At 38.2% G+C, this 21,363-nt stretch overlaps 1 protein-coding gene across 2 annotated transcripts in view; it reads right to left on the reverse strand.

Annotated features, from left to right (window-relative positions):
- Nucleotides 1-12,776: 12,776 nt before the first annotated feature.
- CYTH2 (cytohesin 2) overlaps nucleotides 12,777-21,363 on the reverse strand; it is a 30,537-nt gene continuing 21,950 nt past the window's right edge. The window contains exons 6-12 of one of the 2 annotated variants that reach the window (XM_063436599.1): nucleotides 20,999-21,111; nucleotides 20,627-20,775; nucleotides 19,871-19,982; nucleotides 16,843-16,919; nucleotides 16,690-16,761; nucleotides 15,790-15,944; nucleotides 12,777-13,164 (exon numbers count right to left, since the gene is read on the reverse strand). In XM_063436599.1, coding sequence (XP_063292669.1) covers nucleotides 13,056-13,164; nucleotides 15,790-15,944; nucleotides 16,690-16,761; nucleotides 16,843-16,919; nucleotides 19,871-19,982; nucleotides 20,627-20,775; nucleotides 20,999-21,111 — 787 coding nt within the window. In that variant the 3' untranslated portion in view covers nucleotides 12,777-13,055. Of the gene's footprint in view, nucleotides 13,165-15,789; nucleotides 15,945-16,689; nucleotides 16,762-16,842; nucleotides 16,922-19,869; nucleotides 19,983-20,626; nucleotides 20,776-20,998; nucleotides 21,112-21,363 lie in introns of both variants that reach the window. The other variant, XM_063436600.1, reaches the window with a different exon arrangement.

A 21,363-nucleotide genomic window follows, 5' to 3' on the forward strand; every position in this document is an offset into this window, starting at 1 on the left:
ATATAGTGTTAACACGACCATCTAGCCCCCCTGGGCCCCTCATGCCTCTATAAATATAGTAAAAATTTTACTGTATTCAAGCCAGAAGCTGTAAATCTGCATGTGGTTAGACTCAGGAAAAACAAGCAGTCTGCTGACATGTGATAGCCTGATCCATTCACAGTTCTTCCCCATAGGATTGGCTGAGACTGACAAGGAGGCAGATCAGGGGCAGAGCCAGCATGATTCAAACACAGCCCTGGCCAATCAGCATCTCCTCATAGAGATGAATTGAATCAATGAATCTCTATGAGGAAAGTTCAGTGTCTGCATGCAGAGCGAGGAGACACTGAATCACAGGATGCTCGTGCACTGCAAATCTGAGTGGATGGAGGCATATTAAGCCTCCATCAACTCCGAAGTCCCTCTGGATCACTCTGAGTGACTGCAACTGGAGGCGTTCCTAGCTTTCAATGTAAACACTGTATTTTCTTAGAATGAGAAAAATTTTTACATGAGAAAGGCTGCAGGGAGCTATAGTTCTCACCTGAACAACTTCATTAAGCTGAAGTCGTTAAGGTGACTATAGTGTCCCTTTAAAGAGGTACAAAAAATATTCACAGAAACACATGTGCACACATCTTGCAGCTTCCCATTCATTAATAAAAGAAAGCAAATTAACACCCTCTCAAAGGGTCTAAATTACAATTAAAGTGTTTAGAAATCAGTCTGTGTAAATAAGATGCATTGTTCTTGTTATCAATTACACCTCAGTTGCATAATTTGTTAATTGTAAATTACACAAATCTCTCCTTACAACCCAACCCTAGCCACTCCCTCTTTTTCTAATTATTTTATTTATGTAGCGCCAGCAAATTCCATAGTGCTGTACAATGTACATTTGAAATGTATACATGTATTGTCAATGAATGTGATGGTGGAAGCAGCTACATTGACTTTTGTTAGATGTGCAGTAAAGGAAATGTAACTGCAGGGTCTTGTGTTTTTGGTGTTTACATTTGTTTGCCATTTAAATAGCGCCAACTAATTCCACACATTTTGTTCAGTACATTTTAAACTGATGTGACCAAAGGGCGAGTAGCTTCTAAGATTAGCTCAAAACAAAGTTAAAAAAAAAAATAAACTGTCACATTTTAGAACCACTATGATTTGGTAAAAAAAAATAATAAAAAAAAAATCAAGGAATGTGAGACTGACAATCTAAAAGTGTTTCTTAAAGGGACAGTGTAGTCAGCTTATTTTAGTTGTTCTGGTGAGTATAATCAGCCCTTAAGGCTTTTTTGCAGTAAACACTGTCTTTTCAGAGAAAAAAAAGGCAGTGTTTACATTACAGCCTAGGGACACCTCCAGTGGCGGCCACTCAGATGCTCTGCATGGAGATGCTGAACTTTCCCCATAGAGCTAAATTTTTTTTTTTTTTTTTTTTTATTCTTTATTTTTGTTGTGCAGTGATAAACAAGCAAATTTAGAATGACAAGTCTGCAAGATCATAACATGTACAAGCACATGTTCTGAGTGTTGAATTTTTATTTATTTTTACAAGAAAAGAAAGCAAGATGTATACTATGCCCTAGTGGCAGTATTAACATAAAAAACATTCGCCTATGAATTCAAAATAACAGGAGTGCTCAGCGAAACACAGAACATACCACAGGGGAAGGGGGGTGCAGGCCCTTTAGGAGCCAGGATAGTCCCAAAGGGGGAGATCAGCTACAATAATATGGGTATCGCAGTGTCACGATTGTAACCGTGAAACGACCGGGACCTCTCTCAGAGGGTGCCAAATAGGCATCGGTGGTTGGAAGTCAATTGGCAGGGTTAGTTAACCCCTAAATAACTTTTGAGTAGAAATTGGTCAGAAGCCAAAGCTTGCTGCTACTGTCCTGCATGGCGGCCAAGCCCCACACCCCCTAAATAGTGTTTTTAACACTATATGGTCAGGAATATACGATTGAATACCTGACCCTATAGTGTTCCTTTTACCTTGCTCCAGCACTAAAAAGGTTCATGAATTATAATTTGCATAACTGTAAAACTTTAAAAAGAACATGAACTACTTACTTATTTGCATTAAAATAACTGTAAGCAAAAGTTAGGGATCTTTATAATTTCTAATTGTGTAATCTGGGTCTTCATTTGTTTGTCAATTATTCCCATTATCAAATCAGAACATTTTAGATTGAGTTTGTTTCAATACTTGTGTCTGCAGTTCTCCTCTGCAATAACATACTTAAATTGTGTTTGAGTTCACCCAATCCATTTATTTATATAATGGCTTGGTTTAAGTGTTAATTTTTTTGTTTGCTTTGCTATACACTTACTATACATTTATAAATCAATCTCTATTTGTGCTTCCAATAATCATACTTATTGTTCAATGCCCCAGTTATTTATGCATGTTTTGCTAATCACACAAATAGTAGGTATTGTTACTTAGGAATGGTTATAAGCAACAGATCATTTTTAGACTGTCATTTTACTGATGCTTTCTATTGAGCTGGGGGGGAGAGGGGAGAAGCAAAATATATATATATATATATATATATATATATACATACATTAAAAAAAACACATCCAAGACAGCAAAATGCTGTACTATATCTGGGTAAATAAATAAAAATAGAAGATAAGCAGCTTCTGTAATAAGAGGCTTCCAGCTGGGGAGGCAACAGCTAAAACCAACAAATGGGCATATTTCCAAGCATTATTCTTTATACTATGTACACACTTTTTTTTTTTTTTTATAATTCTTTATTTTGGTCGTGCAAAGATAAACGGAAAGTCTTGCATTGCCATAACTGTTTTTTTTTTTTTTTTTTTAATGCAACTTCGAGGTGTTGGCAGAGAGCCTGACACCACCAGTAAGTTTAAGGAAATCCTGTGGAACAAAGCTTGCGCAAATGTATAGATAGCAAAAAGGTACAGGAGACTTGTGCTCAGACTTCTGTTTTGTACAATACCATGTGTAACAAATAGGGAAAGAATATGCCGTGTGTGACGGATTGGAAGTGATGGAGAATTCTACTTTTAAAGAGTGGCTTTAATTCATTATGAATTAGAAACGGTTTGGTGACAACCTACATTAGAAATGCTTATTTTCAGGACACCCTAATGAAGAAATTTAAGAAATCAAGAAAGTGCAACTAGATACTAAATGTGCATTTTAAGGACATTTTGGCAGTGACAAAGGGGAAATCCAAAACGTGTGTTTCTTTGTCTTATTTTGAATTTTGGGTACTGCAGTAACCTCTACTCTATGTGGCCACATTAGTGACATACATCTTTTTGAGAGAGTTCTTAATCTCCTTTTTTAAAATTAAACAGATCAAACCAAATTGTAAGTATTTAGAATGATTTTCATTATTTACTTGGCAGTCACAGATTGATATCTTACACAATTTCTCAGAGGTAAATAGTTCCAGATCTTTGCAACATCAGCACATTCTTAGATTCTGGTTTTATCTTACTGTGAAAACAAAAGCCTTTGCTAATCATATCCTTAGCTGGAGGATCAGTACTGATGTCATCTTCGGACATAGCCAAGGTCAAGATATTAATGAACAAATGCTACGGTGCATTCAGATCAAATCCTTTTCACTTTGTTTTACTATATCAATGCTTACCATTAGAGGCAACAGGTTATGACTAAATTAAAATACTAGAGCACGTTACCAAACCATTACAGAGAAGCGCATACTACAATTATTGAAGCACCCAAACAGAGAGCATTTTGTTACATCAACTCTGCAATTTCCAAGATGTGTTTTTTAGGTTTCTAAAGGGTTAGTGATGTTGGGAGGAATTCACTAAACAGTGAGTTGCAGGGTCTAAATCAGGGGTAGTCAACCTTTTTCTACCTACCACTAATGCATCTTTCTTGATGGAAAAATGTCCTTACCGCCCACCAGTTTTTGCACAAGTGCTGAATATTTTTAAGAAAGGAGGGTGTTTTTAAAAATAAAATAAATGTACATACATTTATCTTTTTATTTCTACTTTATCCATGTTTATAATGTTTTTAACTTTATAAAGTTTAACCCCTTAAGGACCAAACTTCTGGAATAAAATGGAATCATGACGTGTCACACACGTCATGTGTCCTTAAGGGGTTAATGAGAAAACAAAGTAAATTTAAATTACCTTTACTAGTGATTAATGAGGTCCTTGAGGTTGATGCTGCGAGACTAAATATTATCTGGTTCGATTTTCGTAAGGTGGATGGGGGGGCTGTGAGGTGGGTAGGTGTTCTGTAAGCTGGGTAGAGGGGCTGTATGGTGGGTAGGGGTTCTGTATGGTGGGTAGGGGTTCTGTGAGGTGGGTAGGGGGACTGTGAGGTGGGTAGGGGGGCCGTACAGTGGGTAGGGAGACTGAGGTGGGTAGAGGGGCAGTATAGTGGGTAGGGGGGCTGTGATGTGGGTAGGGGAGCTGTATAGTGGGTAGGGGGACTGTGAGGTGGATAGGGGAGCTGTATAGTGGGGACTGTGAGGTGGATAGGGGGCAGGGGATCTGTGAGGTGGGTATGGGGGCTGTATAGTGGGTAGGGGGGCTGTATAGTGGATAGGGGGGCTGTATAGTGGATAGGGGGCTGTGAGGCAGTATAGTGGGTAGAGGGACTGTCTGTGAGGTGGGGGGCTGTTAAAAGGTAAATACCTTTCAGTGTCCTCTTGGTCCGGTGGCAGCTCTCCAGAAACGTGCATGGGGCGGAGCTTGTGTGTGGCAGGCGGAGCTTCCGTTTGGGGGCGGGGCATGCGGCCGGAATGATTTCAGACTGTGCAGGGAGACTGGCAGGTCTCCCTGCAGCTGCTGGCAGCCACACCAGCCCCCAGCTCCTCCCCTCGGACAGACAGGCTGGCACAGTCCGAGGGGAGGATTAATCAGAATGATCATTAGGGCTGTCAGCCCAGCCCCAGCCACCCACTCTCTCAAACAGAAGATTTAGCAGCCGAAATCCCTACCGCCCACCTGGAATCCTGAAACGCCCACTAGTGGGCGGTAGGGACCAGGTTGACGACCCATGGTCTAAATAGTTGAGCTCAAACACATTAAGTAGAACTGCAAAGAATCCTTAACTCAGCACATTTGGAAACAAGTTCCTGCTTTGCAGTTTTAGTGTAAACTTTTCCAATTTTGTTGTCAATTCATTGTATAGTTAAGACATTTTAAAAACAAGTTTTTGTTTTTATTAAAAAAGAAAAACTTGATATAAATAAATAGAAACACAATGAAAATGGTCATTAGTTTTATTTGTGAAGAATGTGTTCTCTCTTGTAAATTTTGCAAAAAGTGCATTTTGCAATAGAAATTGGCACTTCTATAAATTAACTTGGGTACACCCCCTGGCTTTCAAGCAGACAGGTAATGTTACTTCCAGGTTTTGTTAGCTCAATGCAGCGGACCTCAAGAGGCATCAATTGCCCAGAGCACCTGACTTACAAAGACTTCTCATTGAGCTGTATTGGTAAGTCTGTGATTGGACAGCAACAGAAAGTCTAGGTGGGTGTTAGAAAGGGAGAGCTTGCAAAGGCAGCAGACGAGAGAACTGCAGATGTTGCAAGCTCATTTTAAGTAAAACTTAAATGGGGGGAAAAAAAATACATAATTAACCCCTTAAGACCGCAGCCAAATGTACAAGTTGTGATCCAAAAAAAAGTAAACAAAACCTGGCATTTGCACTATATGTCTGTCCAACTGTAATTCACCTCTTTCATATTAAATGCACCCCCCCTTATTATATATAATTTTATTCAGGGGAAACAGGGCTTTCGTTTAACATCAAATATTTAGGTATGGAACATAATTTAATATGAAAAAAATATTTAAAAAAATGGGAGAAAACAAGAATTTTTAAATTTTTTTTAGTTCTACGTGACATTTTAACTGTGAATGCCAAAATACGGTTTGCTTTTACTGCAATAAAATACACATTTGTATTCAGCGATGTCTCACGTGTAAAACAGTACCCCCCATGTACAGGTTTTATGGTGTTTTGGGTCAAATATAGCGTGTTACATATTTCCGTTTTTTCACATTGAAATTCGCCAGATTGGTTATGTTGCCTATGAGACTATATGGTAGCCCAGGAATAAGAATTACCCCCATGATGGCATACCATTTGCAAAAGTAGACAACACAGGGTATTGCAAATGGGGTATGTCCAGTCTTTTTTAGTAGCCACTTGGTCACAAACAATGGCCAAAGTTAGTGTTAATATTTGAAAATGCAAAAAACTAATCTGAATGCAAATTTTGGCCAGTGTTTGTGACTAAGTGGCTACTAAAAAAACTGAACATACCCTATTTGCAATACCCTGGGTTGTCTACTATTGCAAATGGTATGCCATCATGGGGATAATTTTCATTCCTGGGCTACCATACGGTCTCAAAGGCAACCTGGCGAATTTTTATGTGAAAAAACTGAAACGCAAACCTTATATTTGACTCTAACTTATGAAAACACCATAAAACCTGTATATGAGGGGTACTGTTATACTCAGGAGACTTCGCTGAACACAAATATTAGTGTTTCAAAACAGTAAAACGTATCACAACAATTATATCGTAAGTGTAAGTGCCATTTGTGTGTGAAAAATGCAAAAAATGTCACTGTCACTGACGATATCGTTGTTGTAATATATTTTACTGTCTTAAAACACTAATATTTGTGTTCAGCGAAGTCTTCAGAGTAAAACAGTATCCCCCATGTACAGGTTTTATGGTGTCTTGGAAAGTTACAGGGTTAAATATAGTGCTAGAAAATTGAATTCCCTGAACTTGCGGCCTGAGTCGTCAGGCAGGTCCTGCAAGTTGTAATTAATAAAATGACCAAAATTTTTAAAATTATTACATATATATATACGTAGAATATATATATATATAGTGATGTATACGTATATACTTATGTATATAGATATATATTATTTCGTTCTACATGTATTTTGATATCAATATATATTAATTTTAAAATAGAACGAAATTACGCATGTTTATCTATTTTTATCTATTTATTTTTTATAATTGTTTTAATTTTTTTTTTTAATTCTTTATTTTATTTGTGCATGAAAAAATCACATAAGGCACACAATGCCACAACAACTAGAGCGTGCAGGGTGTCATACATAGATTTACATTGGTTAGGCATTTGTAAAAACATAGCACAGTTTTATGGATTATTATCGCGTGACAAAGAGTTATATCTGATAATATTGTTAATGACAGCATTAAACTAGGTTATCCAGGAAGAAAACACTATAGACACAGTTCTATGTCAAGGTAGGTTAATCTGCAGGTTATGCATGCGAGAAAGGCTACATGTAGCTTGACCAGAGATAGATGTTATCAAGAACCTCGTTGTAGTTGTTGGCAAGCATGAAGTATATGCAAACAATACAGGCTACGCTTGCTGGATAATTGGCATGTAAGTAGTAAAGTGAACACAAACTAAATAAACTTAACGTGTTATAAGATTGCTAACAGGTACATTTTTAACGAGTGTTGCTTTGACATCGTGTTTGACCAGGGCAATAAACGTTAGCGCAATCATGCTTATCTAAGTGTGCTAAATTTCGTCTAGCTCAGGGGTACAAGGCTTAATAACATTATGGGACATAGTCCTCCATGACTGCATGGACGTGGTGGCGTGGCAGCTGTCCATGCCTCAGTGTGGCGGTGAGAGTAAATGAAAGTCAGCCGACTCCTGTATTCAGCACTGGCCGGGCACATACCGGAGAGTCCCATGGGGCCTCGGCGTCGCAGGTCATGAAAGTTAGAGGGACTCCGCTGCTGCCTCCCGGTTCTGCATGTGCGCCTTGGGTGGTGTGGAGGTATACTTTGTGGCGGGACAGCTTTTCCGCAGCCCGGGCTGTTTGGTGAGTGTGGGTCTTTGTGTGTCCCCTTGATGCAGAGGCACAGTCCCTCGGAATGCTGTTTGCGTCTGTGCATTGCTGCACGTGTGTAAGACGTTGACCGAATTTCTTGGCCTCGCCTGTTGTAGGCCAGGAATAGGCCCCTTGAGTGCACCATTTTAGTATGTAGAGTGGCGGGCCGCGTTTAGTGGCTCTCCGAGCCCGTCGGGACCCGGGTTTGCGGTGTCAAGTGCTCGGTCTGCGATTTTTAAATCTGGGTAGAGCTCTTATTGCCCTCTGCCGCTTTGTGTTGGTCGGTGGCATTGCTATGCATTTCAGCGCAGGTATACTTGCGGGAGAGGTGGCGGGCAGTCGGGTGGCTGCTTGGTTCTGTGCCAGTATGGTCTGCCACCGTGTCCAGAAAAGGTCGAAGGCTGCTGCTATGCGGTCCTCTTGGGTGTGCTCGCTTGCTGGCTGCGCCGATAAGGGTTGGATATGTGGGGGTGTAGAAGCTCGGTCGGCAGCCGCCATCTTGGCCTCTGGGTGTGTGCCACCTGCAGTCCTGGAGGCCTGCGGGGTTCTGTAACCCTGTGGAGTCTGGACCGGGATGACCCCCGCTGGTCCATGGGGGGTGGGGCGGGGAACAAGGGCCTTTAGCCATCGAGGTCGCTAATCGCGGCGGTAGGAGAGAGGCCGTCCCCCCCCACGCTCGCCACGTGATTCGGCCTCGATTGCCTGATCGGTGATGGTAGCTTCTGGTGCATCATTCTATGCTGCTGAATGTCCCCTTTCGATTGGTGGCCGTTGTGACCCGATTAGTCGCTTTGTGGAGCGTGAAAGTAGCTTTTAAGTGCTCTTGTTGCAGGAGCTTTCGTGGTTCACGTCTTCCCTGCACTGCGGTCAGGCCCCGCCCCCTTAATTAAATTTTTTTAAACGTATTTATATATTTATTTTTTATTATATATATATATATATATATAAATATATAAATAATGAAAATTATATATATATATATATATATATATTAATCAATATCATTGTACGTGTATTTTGATATATATATGTATTATTAATATTATAATACACGTAGACAGTGTATGTGTATTTATGTGTATGTGTGTATGTGTATCCCGCGATCACATGGCCCTGGGGGACCGAAGAGGACAGAGGGGGACTCCCTGGGCTCCCAGGTAAGTCCCCCAATACCGCGATCGCCGGCGACCGGGTAAGTACATAAGATCGCAGGGCGTTCTATGCCGCCCTGCGGCTTTTAGAGCCACCAAAATGGGGACGTCATAGAACGCCCTGCGGTCTTAAGGGGTTAAAGGCATGCAAGTTTTAATTTGGTGTATATCTACTAAAAAGTTATGTTTATTTTGTATTTGGGCAATGGAGAGCCCTTTAGCAGTGACAAAATAATATGCAAGCACATCCAAGTCAGCTATGCTTTCAAATGATATTTTGCCCATAAACTTTAAATTAATTTTGAATTCCCAATCATTCTCAGTTCAGTGAATAACCCTCTTAATATAAAGAGACTGTTAGGCTTTTGACTTTAAATTGTCAGTTTTTATTAAGTCAAAGTTTGCATACAATATTAAATAGAAAAAAATACAAACATTAATCCAACCCAACAATACCAATTCCTTCCCGTTTATGAGGAAGAGGCGGTACCCATCCAGAGGTGTATTCACAGTACTTCCTGTCAAAAGAAGAGAAAGGAACAGACAGGCACAGTGCGGGAGCAGGGGGGAACCAAAAAAATCAAAAAAAAAAAAAAAAAAAACACTTACCCCCTTTGGCACAAAAAATTTTACAAAACCCGCTAAATGTATCACATTACAAAAAAAACCCAACTTAAATAGGATTCAAACTTTAATGCCCTTTAGCTTATCTTGGTCAAAATTGTGTGCTTTTAATGTCTTCTAAAACAGCAAGAGATCATTAGACTGGTATAAAATGTTTGATTATCTTTTTACAGTTTGTAGTGTTTTATTGCCATTTGAACATAGCAGTACAAGGTCTGTGGACTGGTCCAATGACTGTGTTTACATGTTCAATTATATTTAAAACTAAATCTAGCTATTATTCAGAATCAACACCACAGTCCATTCAGATTCAATATTGCAGTGCATTTACTACTAATTGCTCTGTTATTTCAACCAACTTTCAGCAGGTTTCAATTTAGTTAGGCAGAACTGCCTAAAACATGCTTGGCATTTTGTATTTAATTTTTTTTTTTTTTTGCAAAATACCACAATACTTACACAAAGCAAAAAATTATGACTGTACAACAACCGGTCTAACCAGTTATTCCATTTCAAATGTGAAATAAAGAAGAAAAAAAAGTCACAAAAACCATGATCTGTAGCCACACAAAACCCCTATGTGAAATGTTCACTTGTCAAAACCACGCACTGTCTCTTCCTGTGAGAAAATGGAAACAACAACAAAAAAAACAAAACACAATGTTGACATATGAACTTAAAAGGAACGGTGTAGGCACTGTAACTGCTTCATACATTTGAATTGGTTATGGTGTATGTAGTCTCCTGGTGCCATCCTTCTATCAAGCATTAAACCGTTTTAAAGTTTTAGTGCTAAAATAGTCCCCAGCAGTTCATCCCCTCTGTGCTGATTGGGGTAACAAGTATTAGCCTAAACAGCAATGAGCAGCTGTGAGTAACTGATAGACCCACCCATTGCTGGTTTGAATTGGTAGGGCTAGAAGGAAGTATGTAATGTCTGCCTTAGCCATACTCCTAATAGGAGCACAGCGGTGGGTGACCAGGGACCCTTTATTTTGTGTTAAACTGCTTGAACATAGTTTAAAACTGAATGGAGGTAGAGTGGCAAGGGGACTCAAGCACCATAAGCCATTTAATGAGATTAAATTGTTACAGTACTGAAGAATGTCTCAAAAAAAAAAAACACGACTTGTATTAAAATTTAAATAAGGGGGGGGGGGAAAGAGAAGAAAATCTGTAAACGGCTAGTTACAAGACTTTTTTTTTTTACCAACATGGCTCCTCAAAACACCATCTTGGTGTTCAATCCATTCAACTGAAAATGTATACAATGTATTGCACAAAAGTGCACCATTATACGAAGTTAAGTGCCATACGAATAGCAATCCTAAGGCAATGGTTCTCAAATATAAACTAATTTAACTGTATTAGTGGAGCGCTTCACTAATACACAATACACTTTTATTGGGTGTGGTGCACAAGGGGAAAGCCCGGAAGGAGAGTTCAAGCTGCTGGTTATTCATATATTTTTATACAATTTGCACAATGGTCACACATGTGCTGTGCTTCTCTCACTTATTTGAATGCGACATTAGGAATTGGCTTAAAAATCGGTCATTTTCTGGCGGTTGCAGAATCTCTACCCTGTGTAGCATTTGTGTGTAGCAATTAAAGACTCATTTAGTGTGCCATTTTTTCCAAAAACATGAAAAGTTGCATATGTGCATGACTTGGTGGATTGCCAAGCTTTAATTAGGAACCATCAAATACGGAAAATTTTACACAAATACACATTTTTGCACATGACGACACACTAAATGGCCTCTCCGTTTTAAATAAGAAACTGTACAATGGTTTCCTCCAGCCCTAGTGAACAAGGAAACATTCCTTTCGCATAATTCAACCATTTCCACTTTACACAGAACGGTTTGCATTTATCTTTAGATAATATATTTATGTTTTTTAAGTGGCAATCTTGTGCAGTGCATTGGTCACATCTTCAGCACACAAAACATTAAGGACAGAAATAAAAGGATCAATATTTTAAAACACTGCTGTAAATACCCTATCTCAAGAGTGCACAGTATTTCGCCATTCCAAGTGGGATAAGGGGAAAGTCTGTGCTTTTATATATTTCCATTAAGACCGTAAAGGATATTTATCAAAGTGTTATAATCTAAAAAGTGGTGCAACAAACTAAGGTTCAGTCACCAAGGAAACCAATAGAATCAGCAGATCTATTCCCTTTGGTACTGCCTTAGTTTTAAATTTTTGTTAAATCTCCCAATATTTATACAACAGCTTTGGAGGAACCATACTTACTCTGTTAGCCATTCTATGTGTTTGCACTCCAAAAAAAAAAAATATATAAAAACCAAAAAAACACTTGCTTACTAGTGATGCTTAAAACAAACTTCCAGCTGAGGGAGTTTCTGCATTTTATTGTAAAGAACAATCCACTAAAATTGCCTAGATGCCTGATGCGAGAAAAGGAGACAAAACCTATCCATCTCCTGCTTTTCCTCTCTTAGCACATACAACTAGGTGGTTGGCAGTGTTAAGGCAGAAGACAAACCTGACCAATAGGGGTATATGGAAGATCTTGCGAGAAGGAACCATCCTTCATAGGTATAGTTCTTTTCTAAGACACACAAAAGAGATGCCATAGGCATGTATCGTGCACCGAAAAAGAACATGCCCCCCTCCTCTTCAGCCCTCATTTGAGACAGCTGATGGGAAAAGGCAAGACAACGCAGATGGAAAGATTCTGGATTTGCCATATTTAAAAGGCATGTAGATCTTTTGAATGCATTTGTAATTTCACTTTAAATTCTTAAGCAATATGCAGTTAGCCTTTTATAAAGATCTTATCTTTATGGAAAACCCAAATGTGACAGGCTTGCTTTAGACACATGGAGTTCAAGTACAAGGGATAGTCTTAAAGCACAGTTTTAGAACCTCTTAACTGCTAGTTTGTTCTAAGTATGACATCTGTTCAATGGTTCTATATAATTCTGGTGTCCAGCAAAGTGTCCTTATAGGTTGACCAGTGTGAAACTATAACTTTCCAATCTTTTCTGCCATGAATTTGTGAGTGTTGCTGGTCATATTGCTTTTTCATGCAGTTACGTCATAACGTTTGCTTGTCTGTAAGGCTGAAAATATATTAAAAAAGATTTTTCAAGCGAAAAAAAAACACCTAATTTTAGTCCATTATTAGAAAATCTACAAACTGGCTCATTTGCATTGGCATCTGTAGCAAACATCTTCATAAAAAAGTTTTGAAATGATATAAGACCAGACACACTCCAGCTGCAAGTTCAAAGTCTTTTGAACCAGTCCTGCCCCCCCTCCCCAATAACAGACAACCAGTATAAAGTTGCAAGCTTCACCTTGCAAAGGAGTGTTTGGAAGAGACTGCAGGCCAGAAGATGGCAGTATTGCCAAAACAACATTGTGTGTCCTTTTTAAGACTGTTCCTGCTGCTGCTGTTGCATTTGTTGCTTTTTCTTGACCGAGATCCTTTTCTTCCGAGCAGCCAGCATCTCATAGAATGGGTCCACACTTACAGCTGCCCTAAATAAGATACACTTACATTACCAAGCAGATATAATACATGCCTAGATATAGCAGAATTAATGAGCACAGGGAAAACTAAAATATGTAGAACCTGTTGCTGGGTGTCAGTCTTCACCATTGCAATTTATAATCAGATTTATTTAGAATCAAAGCAAATGTTTTGATTGGCTGTTTAATTGAAAACAATCAGACAGATCTGCACCACTGTGTAGAACAAAATAGTGACAGTGCTTTGCTGCAGTAAAAAAAAAATAAAATATTAAAAAAAGGCCTTTATTATTATTATTATTATTTTTTTTTTAATTCTGTTTGCAGATATTTAAGCTCTGTAGCTTAGGTGATCGTTCTATAGTTGCTGCAGCATACAATCCACCCAAGGGATACTCTCAGCACCAAGACAACTTAAGCTGAATGAATCTGTTTAAGGAAACTTACACTAAAACTGCTCCATTACGTTGAAGTGTATAGATCTTACTGCAGTCTCACTGCTTAATCCCTGTTATTTAGGTATTAAATCACTGGTTTCTGTTCAGCCCTAGGCAGTCCTCCCCTGGCTGTGACTCACAAACCAACAAGAAAAGTGTGTTTACTTTATAAGTTTTTATTTCCTGCTCTGTTAGTTGAACTTTACAGCGTTATTCTCTAAAGTGAGAATTCAAAGAGAATTTCAAATGTAAGGCTAAAGCAGCCAAACTGAAAGCAAAGCTGACTTATCCTTATGACTAAGGATTTTTTCAGTTCAGTTATTCTGACCTTAAATTCGAAATTTACTTTGAATTCTCCATTCAGTGAATACACCAATCACACAGGAGGCTCCTGCAAGCTCTAGTAGTTGATAAGCACAGAAAATCTAAACAAACTGTGCCATAGTGGAGGTTTAAACATTAGATTTCTCTTAACAGGAAATGTGTAGAGCGGCTGTAGGACATGCATGGGAGGTGAGACCAAGTCTTTACATACAAAGTGACATAAAGGGACATGCTTCACTCAAACAATTGTCTCATTGTCTGGGACAGTTGCCTCACTCTCCAGGCTGAAAAAAAGCAGGCAAATATGATATTTTTTCATATTTACCTGTTTCTTCTTTCTTTTGCTTTTCACAACCATTCCAGGGGGACACTGATCTAACCAATCCGTGTTCTATCCCTTGGAATTATGGAAAAGTGCATTGGGCATGCCTGCCAGCTTTACACAGCAGTTGGAAGACCTCTTCATCTTACAACATACTGACAGAGGGAGAAGAGAGGAGGTTTGATCAGTGTGATTAATGCAGAGCAGGCTCCGGTGTCGGATTTCTCTCTCCTGCTGCTGCACAATGATGGCTTGTGTCTGTCAACTATTGACTGGTCTGAAACAGAGATGGGAGGGTGAGGGGGGTTTGCAGAACTTCCCTTTTTACCTATGTTAGGGGCGTTTCCAACAATGCAATCTGACCAAGTTTATACATTTTTACTACAACTGCAAACTTTCTTTATTTTACATAGTTACATAAGCTGAAAAGACGTGTCGATAAAGTTCAGCCTTTCTCACATCTGTTTCTGCTATTGAAGGAGGAAAAATCCCAGTTTGAAGCACTTCTAATTTTGCAACAAACCAAAGAAATTCCTTCTTGACCCCAGAATGGCAGTCAGATTTGTCCTTGGATCAAGAAGCTATTAACCCACTAATTAAAAATTATATCTCTGAATATTATGTATTTGCAAGTGTGCATCCAGTTACTCTAAACATCTGTACATACTCTGATAAAACCACTTATTCCGGCAGACAATGCTACATCCTTATTGTTCTTACGGTCAACTATAAAAAAAATTAAAAAAAAATATTTCATTTGCCTTAGACTAAATCTCCTCTCTGCCAGTCTAAGTGCATGACCTTGTGTCCCATTATGAATAGATTTCCAGACAATGGTTTGTATTGGCCCCCAATTATATTTGTCGAATGCTATCATAGCCCATCCGAGGTGCTGTTTTTCTAAACTAAAGAGTTTTAAATTTGTTAACCTTTCTTCATAACAAAAAGGTCTCATTCCTTTTATTAAATTTTGTAGCCCGCCTCTGTAGTTTTTCTATTGCCATAATATACTTCTTTAAAATAGGTGCCCAAAATTGCACAGCATATTCAAGGTGTGGTCTAAGCAGTGATTTATAGAGGCAAAACTATATTTTCACCACTTTTTATACATGTTACCTTACTGGATTTAGTCACTGCTGATTGACACATCGTAGCTTAGTTTGTGGTCTTCTATAACATTTCCCAAATCCTTCTAGTGTGTTATCCCTAATTCACTACTATTTAGGGGGAAAGTTGCTTGGGCATTCTTAACCACGAAGTAGTACCTTAGTACCCTTAGTATTTTTCTACATTAATATTTTGGCATATTTGTAAAAAATTGTTTGCTTATTGGTTTAAAAGATAATGGTCGAGTGATTAATGTCCCTTTAACACCTAAAAGGCAGACATTTAATCAGACTGCATGGTCATGATCTATGCACCAAAACATCCCCATCAAGCAAAAGCTGTTATGGTTCTTATAGTATCCCTTTAATGAATGGCATGGATGCTAATACATGAGATGTACAAACAAAATACAGAGATGTACAAACATAGAAAGATTCTCCTTACTTTATAGACTTGATCCACTCATCTTTTTCTTCTTGCGTTGGTGCCGAAATTCTATACACATTATGGTTGCCTTCCACCACTCTGCCATCTGCTTCTGTCTTGCAAGCTTTTATCAACTGCCCTTTGTTATTTGGAATGTAAAGCTCAAAGCAGTTCTGTGGCAAGAGGAGAATTGAAGAGGGCAATAAGTTGAACAGTCCTATTTATCTTTAAGTCTAATCACAGAAAACTTTAAAACCAGCGAACAGTAAATGTCCTTATTTTGGCACAGAGACTGAAGGGGAAAATTACACTAAACTACCAAACATTGACCAGGCTAAGACTATTCATTGCCTTTTTTCCCAGGATGTTTGAGTCTTCTACTACCCATCTGATATACACTGTCCTTGTTTTTTTCAGAATTTATGCCCACTTAAAAAAAAGTTAATGTGACAGTATTTGCAGATTATGTGCATAAATTCTAAATAAAACACCATTAAAAGGGGTTCACTGGGCAGCATAAGAGCTTCATCAGAATGTTTCTCACTTGGTTTTGTGAATGTAGAGCTGATAGGCTTAGAGCATCAACGATGCTACTGGTACTCTCAGCCCATCAGTGGCACCCTTGTTCAAGGCTTCCTGATTGAAGCCTCAGACTGTGGTGGATGTTTGTGGGGAGAGCTATCAAGCGCCGGACCATGGCGTTAAACCATTCCATTTGTTAACGCTTTAACTCCTTGAGGTAGGCTGGTGCCCGTGGACCTCCTCACACCATAACCTAATTCTGTATGAATTTGTAATGCATTCAAAATGGTTCTTTTAATAATAATAATAATAATAATAATACAGATAAAATCTAAAGAGAGTTTTAATAATGGTACGTTCAATGAGGACACAAATGTTAACAGTGAAAATTCTTACTGGTTTCCTTGGATCCTCAACTTCCCGAATACTAAGATTCTCCAATGGAATGATACCACGTGGCTCCTTATCCTGTAAAGAAACAAATATTTAGAAGGAAAACAAGAAGAACACAGCAGTTCTGTGCTAAGCTTGTCTACATGTGGAACTCACCGTAGTATATTCAAAGTAATACAAACAGTTATCAGTTAGAATAAACCAACGTCTCTTCCACGTTTTCACTCTACCACCTGCAAGACATTAAAAATTACACAAACATCTACACAAGCAATAGTAATTATGACAAAGCATTCATTACATCTGCAGGAGAACAAAAAGTTATACAAGTACAACATCTAAGCCATGGGGAAGATCATAGTGACATCATTAACCCCTTAAGGACCAAACTTCTGGAATAAAAGGGAATCATGACATGTCACACATGTCATGTGTCCTTAAGGGGTTAAATATATATGGAATTAAAATGGTTATTTGGTGAATTTTATGATAACAATATGGCAATTAAACACCATCTTAGTTACGAACAGTAAAAGTAGCTCACTGTGCAAGCAAATAAATAAGGAAGACCTGTAGAAAACCATAGGCTGCAATAGAAAAAAAAATATTCATACATCTGTCTGTTTTAGTTTTTTATTGTGTCCTGGGAGAGTTTTTTTTTTTTAAATCAGGTGTGGTTTTTGACATTATTTTCTGGGTGAATGCAGATGTACAGGTATTAATGAATCCTATATGGGATGACTGCTGCCGTATATACTGCTTGCTCAGTGGGAATTTAGGCACAACACCACAAACTAGGACATAAAATGTTAGGTGCACTGTGGGGTCCGCATTAAAGGCCCTTTTTACTTGGGCTAAATGTTTACACATTTTATTTTTTAAGCAGAACTATCGAGGAGTTCCATGGAAGGGAGTAGATATACTTATCTGATGGGAAATAGCTGATAAGGTGGCAGATGTTCCACCCATTGCTAGATTTGCCAAATAACTGACTTGCTCATGCTTTGTCTAAGAATTTCGTTTCACTGCATTGAAATTTAATGTGAAATTGCACTGCAAATGCAAAGTTGTGGTTTTTTTTTCTTCATAAAAACTGAATCATCACAAATGTATTTTTTCCACAGGACCCAAGAGTGCACTTCTATTCCAGAGGTCTAATTACTAAACTTAGACATAGATTGCCATTAATATAGTTATGAAAAAAACAAGACTCCATGACTGATTGAACCATGATTAAGGAACAGTATCCAATGACTAACTTTGTAGATTGCTCTGAAATAAATCTATGGCTGAATCTGATGCTCTCATCGTTCAGACATATGATGGTACATATAAGGTTGAAATTTTGTAACAACATTTTTAATTCTCCAGTATGGGACCTATCTTTAACCCCTCCTAAAAAATTAAGAATAATTATTTTAAAAAAAGAAAAAGAAAAAATTTACCAAATTAACAGGATTCATGAATAAATTAAAATTAAGAACAAAACATTTGCCCAAATCTTAAAGTTTTGTTTAAAATAAACTTAACTTTAAGAAAAGCAAAAATACGTGAATCGATTATAAATACAAACACATAATTAATCCTAGCGCTCAGACTCCCACTACTCTTGGCCGTTCAGGACTCAAGCAAATGCAAACACACAACATTTTGGATTACACAGCCACGTTAAAGCCATTTCTGCTGAAAGCAGCAAGGTGAATTGTTAGTTTAAGACTCATTGAAGAGGTTTTGCCTTGACGTGGCAGGCGAGTGTACACTTAAATAACCATTGGAGTGATACTAAAAATCCTCCAGTTATTTAGAAGTACACAGTGATTTTGGATGGTGCTCAGGTAAACTTATTTTCTTTCTATGTAAATCAATTTGCAAACTGATTGAAGACATGAAACCACATTTCACTGGAATATTATAGGTGAAGCTATACAGTGGGCTGAGTGTAACATTTAGCTCTACCTACCTCCTGGGTAGTTATTGTGAGCAGACGGAAGAGCAAATGTCATCAGCCGCGTAGCACATAGGGCAGGAAAAGCAGAGAAAGGGAAAAGGGCAAAAAGGGGGAGGGGGGGAAAAAGTAAAGAGATGTGCAAAACATAGGGAGTGGAGCAGGAAGGTGGGCAAGGAGAGAGAGAAAAGGAAAAATAAGTTACATAAACAAAAGGCGGAAGACTAGGTTCATACACATCCTCTAGGCACAAAGTGTTTTAGTGCATTAAATATTAAAGGGTGTCAAGCAAGAACAAAATATTTCTAAGACACAGATTTTACTGGATTGCAGTTTTCTGGGGAGATGTGTTGGAAAAGGATTTGTACTCTATACAAAGTCAGCTCTTATCATAGCAGATATCCTACTTAAAAATGAGCCAATATTTTCATTTTCTTTTCATGTTCGTCATTGTAAATACACATTTCCCCATTTAAAATTCCTTGCAAAGAAGAGGCAGAGTATTAAATAGAATACAAGTAAATCTAATAATCCGAATACTGAGAATGGCACACCAGCTACCCTGCAGAAAGTTATAAATAAAACAAAGGATTATAGATTTATTGTGCATTCTTCATTTCAGTTTTCATTAAAACATTCAGTTGAGTTTTTTGCAGGACTTTTCTGCTCTGGTGTCATATAGGTATGGTATGCATACTATATGAGAGGACAGATATTTCACATAAATTGATAGTATTGACCTTTGTGCAGTTACTCGGATTACTGATTTTTGTACAATAAGTAAATTAAATTTGGCTGCAAACTGAACGCCCACGTTGTAACACTGGCTCTGGGTTTCGATAACTTTTTATTTCAACTGATGGAAAACAAACTATTAATTTAATTCTAAAATGTTTTAGCTTTTAATTTTTTTGTCGATTTATATATGGAGAATGAGGTCTCAAGACACGGATAGTCTCTCAAATTATATTTTGATGATTAATGGAATATGAAGTATGGAAAGGTGTCCCCCCCCCTCCCCCCCCTCCTTAGCTTGTGCAATCTGGAGGGAATTCTAGAAATCGTCTGCATATTTTAGTAGAGAGCAAAGTGTACACATTTCTAGCTTGTAAAGGTCACACTGCATATAACAAAGTGGCTCCAGAGGGATGTGGTGGGATGGCGAATAGAGGAGCAGAAAGACGTAGAAGAATAAAAGGCTTGAGACTTGGAATGAATAATTAAAAATTAAGTTCTCACCCAATTTTAGGAGCCAGCCTTCCCTGTCAGGGTTAAAGAATGTATGAGTCAGGTCATTCCCATCATCCTCTGGGATCTTAAATGGTTCATTTCTGATGCTGTCGTACAAGTTCTGCAACAAAAAAAATTAGAAGTTTTATACAGAAGACTATATGAGAATCATTTTCTGCACTTCACGCCCTTACATATTTATTAATGCATAGCAAGTAAGCCAACAGACAATACATTGTATACAGAAACAGTATTCTAAGTAGATAAGCATTTGGGGTTTTTCCACTAAGTTGCAGAAATGACTATGGAATTCTAGGCCAATAGCTAGCAGGAGATAACAGCTAGGCAGGATAGGGTTTATAATATTTGCCTACTTAGGCTTGTAATTGGAAATTGTACAGAGTTTGCAGGTTAAGGAGTAACCCTAATTATTTAAATGTAATAGATATATATACACAACTGGCAATTTTGATACAACTGTCAGCAAATCAGGAAGCACAATGCATCTCTGAGATGTCTTAGTTATGAAGTAATTAAGCAAGTGGTGACCAAAGCTGGATGTGAAAAATTACCCAATTTATTACTCATTGCTTTGCATGTGTGATGTTGTTAAGACATAAAATAACTACCCCAGCTAGACCAGTAAGGCCATTAGATCATACACACCTGTATAATACACACAAGTGAAAAGAAAGGCATATATTAGAACAAACAGCACGGAGCAACCACATCCCGTCATAAATACAGACTTTCAGTTTCACTAACCCTGAGCAGCTCCTCAGGAAGATCTCCTCCATCATTGATGCCCCTGTTCATTGAGATGAATCTCTCAACACTAGGCTTATCGCGAACATTGGGATTGTGTAGACTAGTGTTCAGCATGATAACAGCAAACGATAGAACATAGCATGTGTCTGCAAACACAACAGAAAATAAAAGTTAGGTTAAAGATACGTGCTGCTTTAAGTCTAATCCACCATGGCAAGTATTTTACTGAAAACAGGAGGCCATCATTTACTCATTCTCAACCATGCCTTTTCTTTGCAGCCTTTGTTTAAAAATGCAGTAAATCCCAATTTCAGTATAATTGAACGTCTCACAAACCATAAAATACACCTGGTCAGACAAAACGTGTACCTGTGGATTGAAACACGCCTGGGTTACACATGCAGTATCTTTGTGCAAATGCCTCCATCATGCGGTCAATTTTCTGTGCCTCTCCCGGCAGGCGAAAACTCCATAGGAATTGTCTAAATGTAACAAAAAGATTGGTTTGCAATAAGGCATCAGATGTCAAATGGAAATAAATTAAGCCTATGACTTGACAGATCCTAATTAAAAATTGATATTCAGTAAACTCGCCATGTTATAACATAACAATACTGCAAAAGTTCATTAAAATCATCAGCTACTAAGAGAGCTTAAATCTGAGCAGCCGTGAAGTTAAGAAAATTAACTTGATAAGAAAACAAATGGTTAATACACAAAAGCCACTTTAATAT

The sequence above is a fragment of the Pelobates fuscus genome, chromosome 11 (genome assembly GCF_036172605.1).
Source record: "Pelobates fuscus isolate aPelFus1 chromosome 11, aPelFus1.pri, whole genome shotgun sequence".
Lineage (NCBI taxonomy): Eukaryota > Metazoa > Chordata > Amphibia > Anura > Pelobatidae > Pelobates > Pelobates fuscus.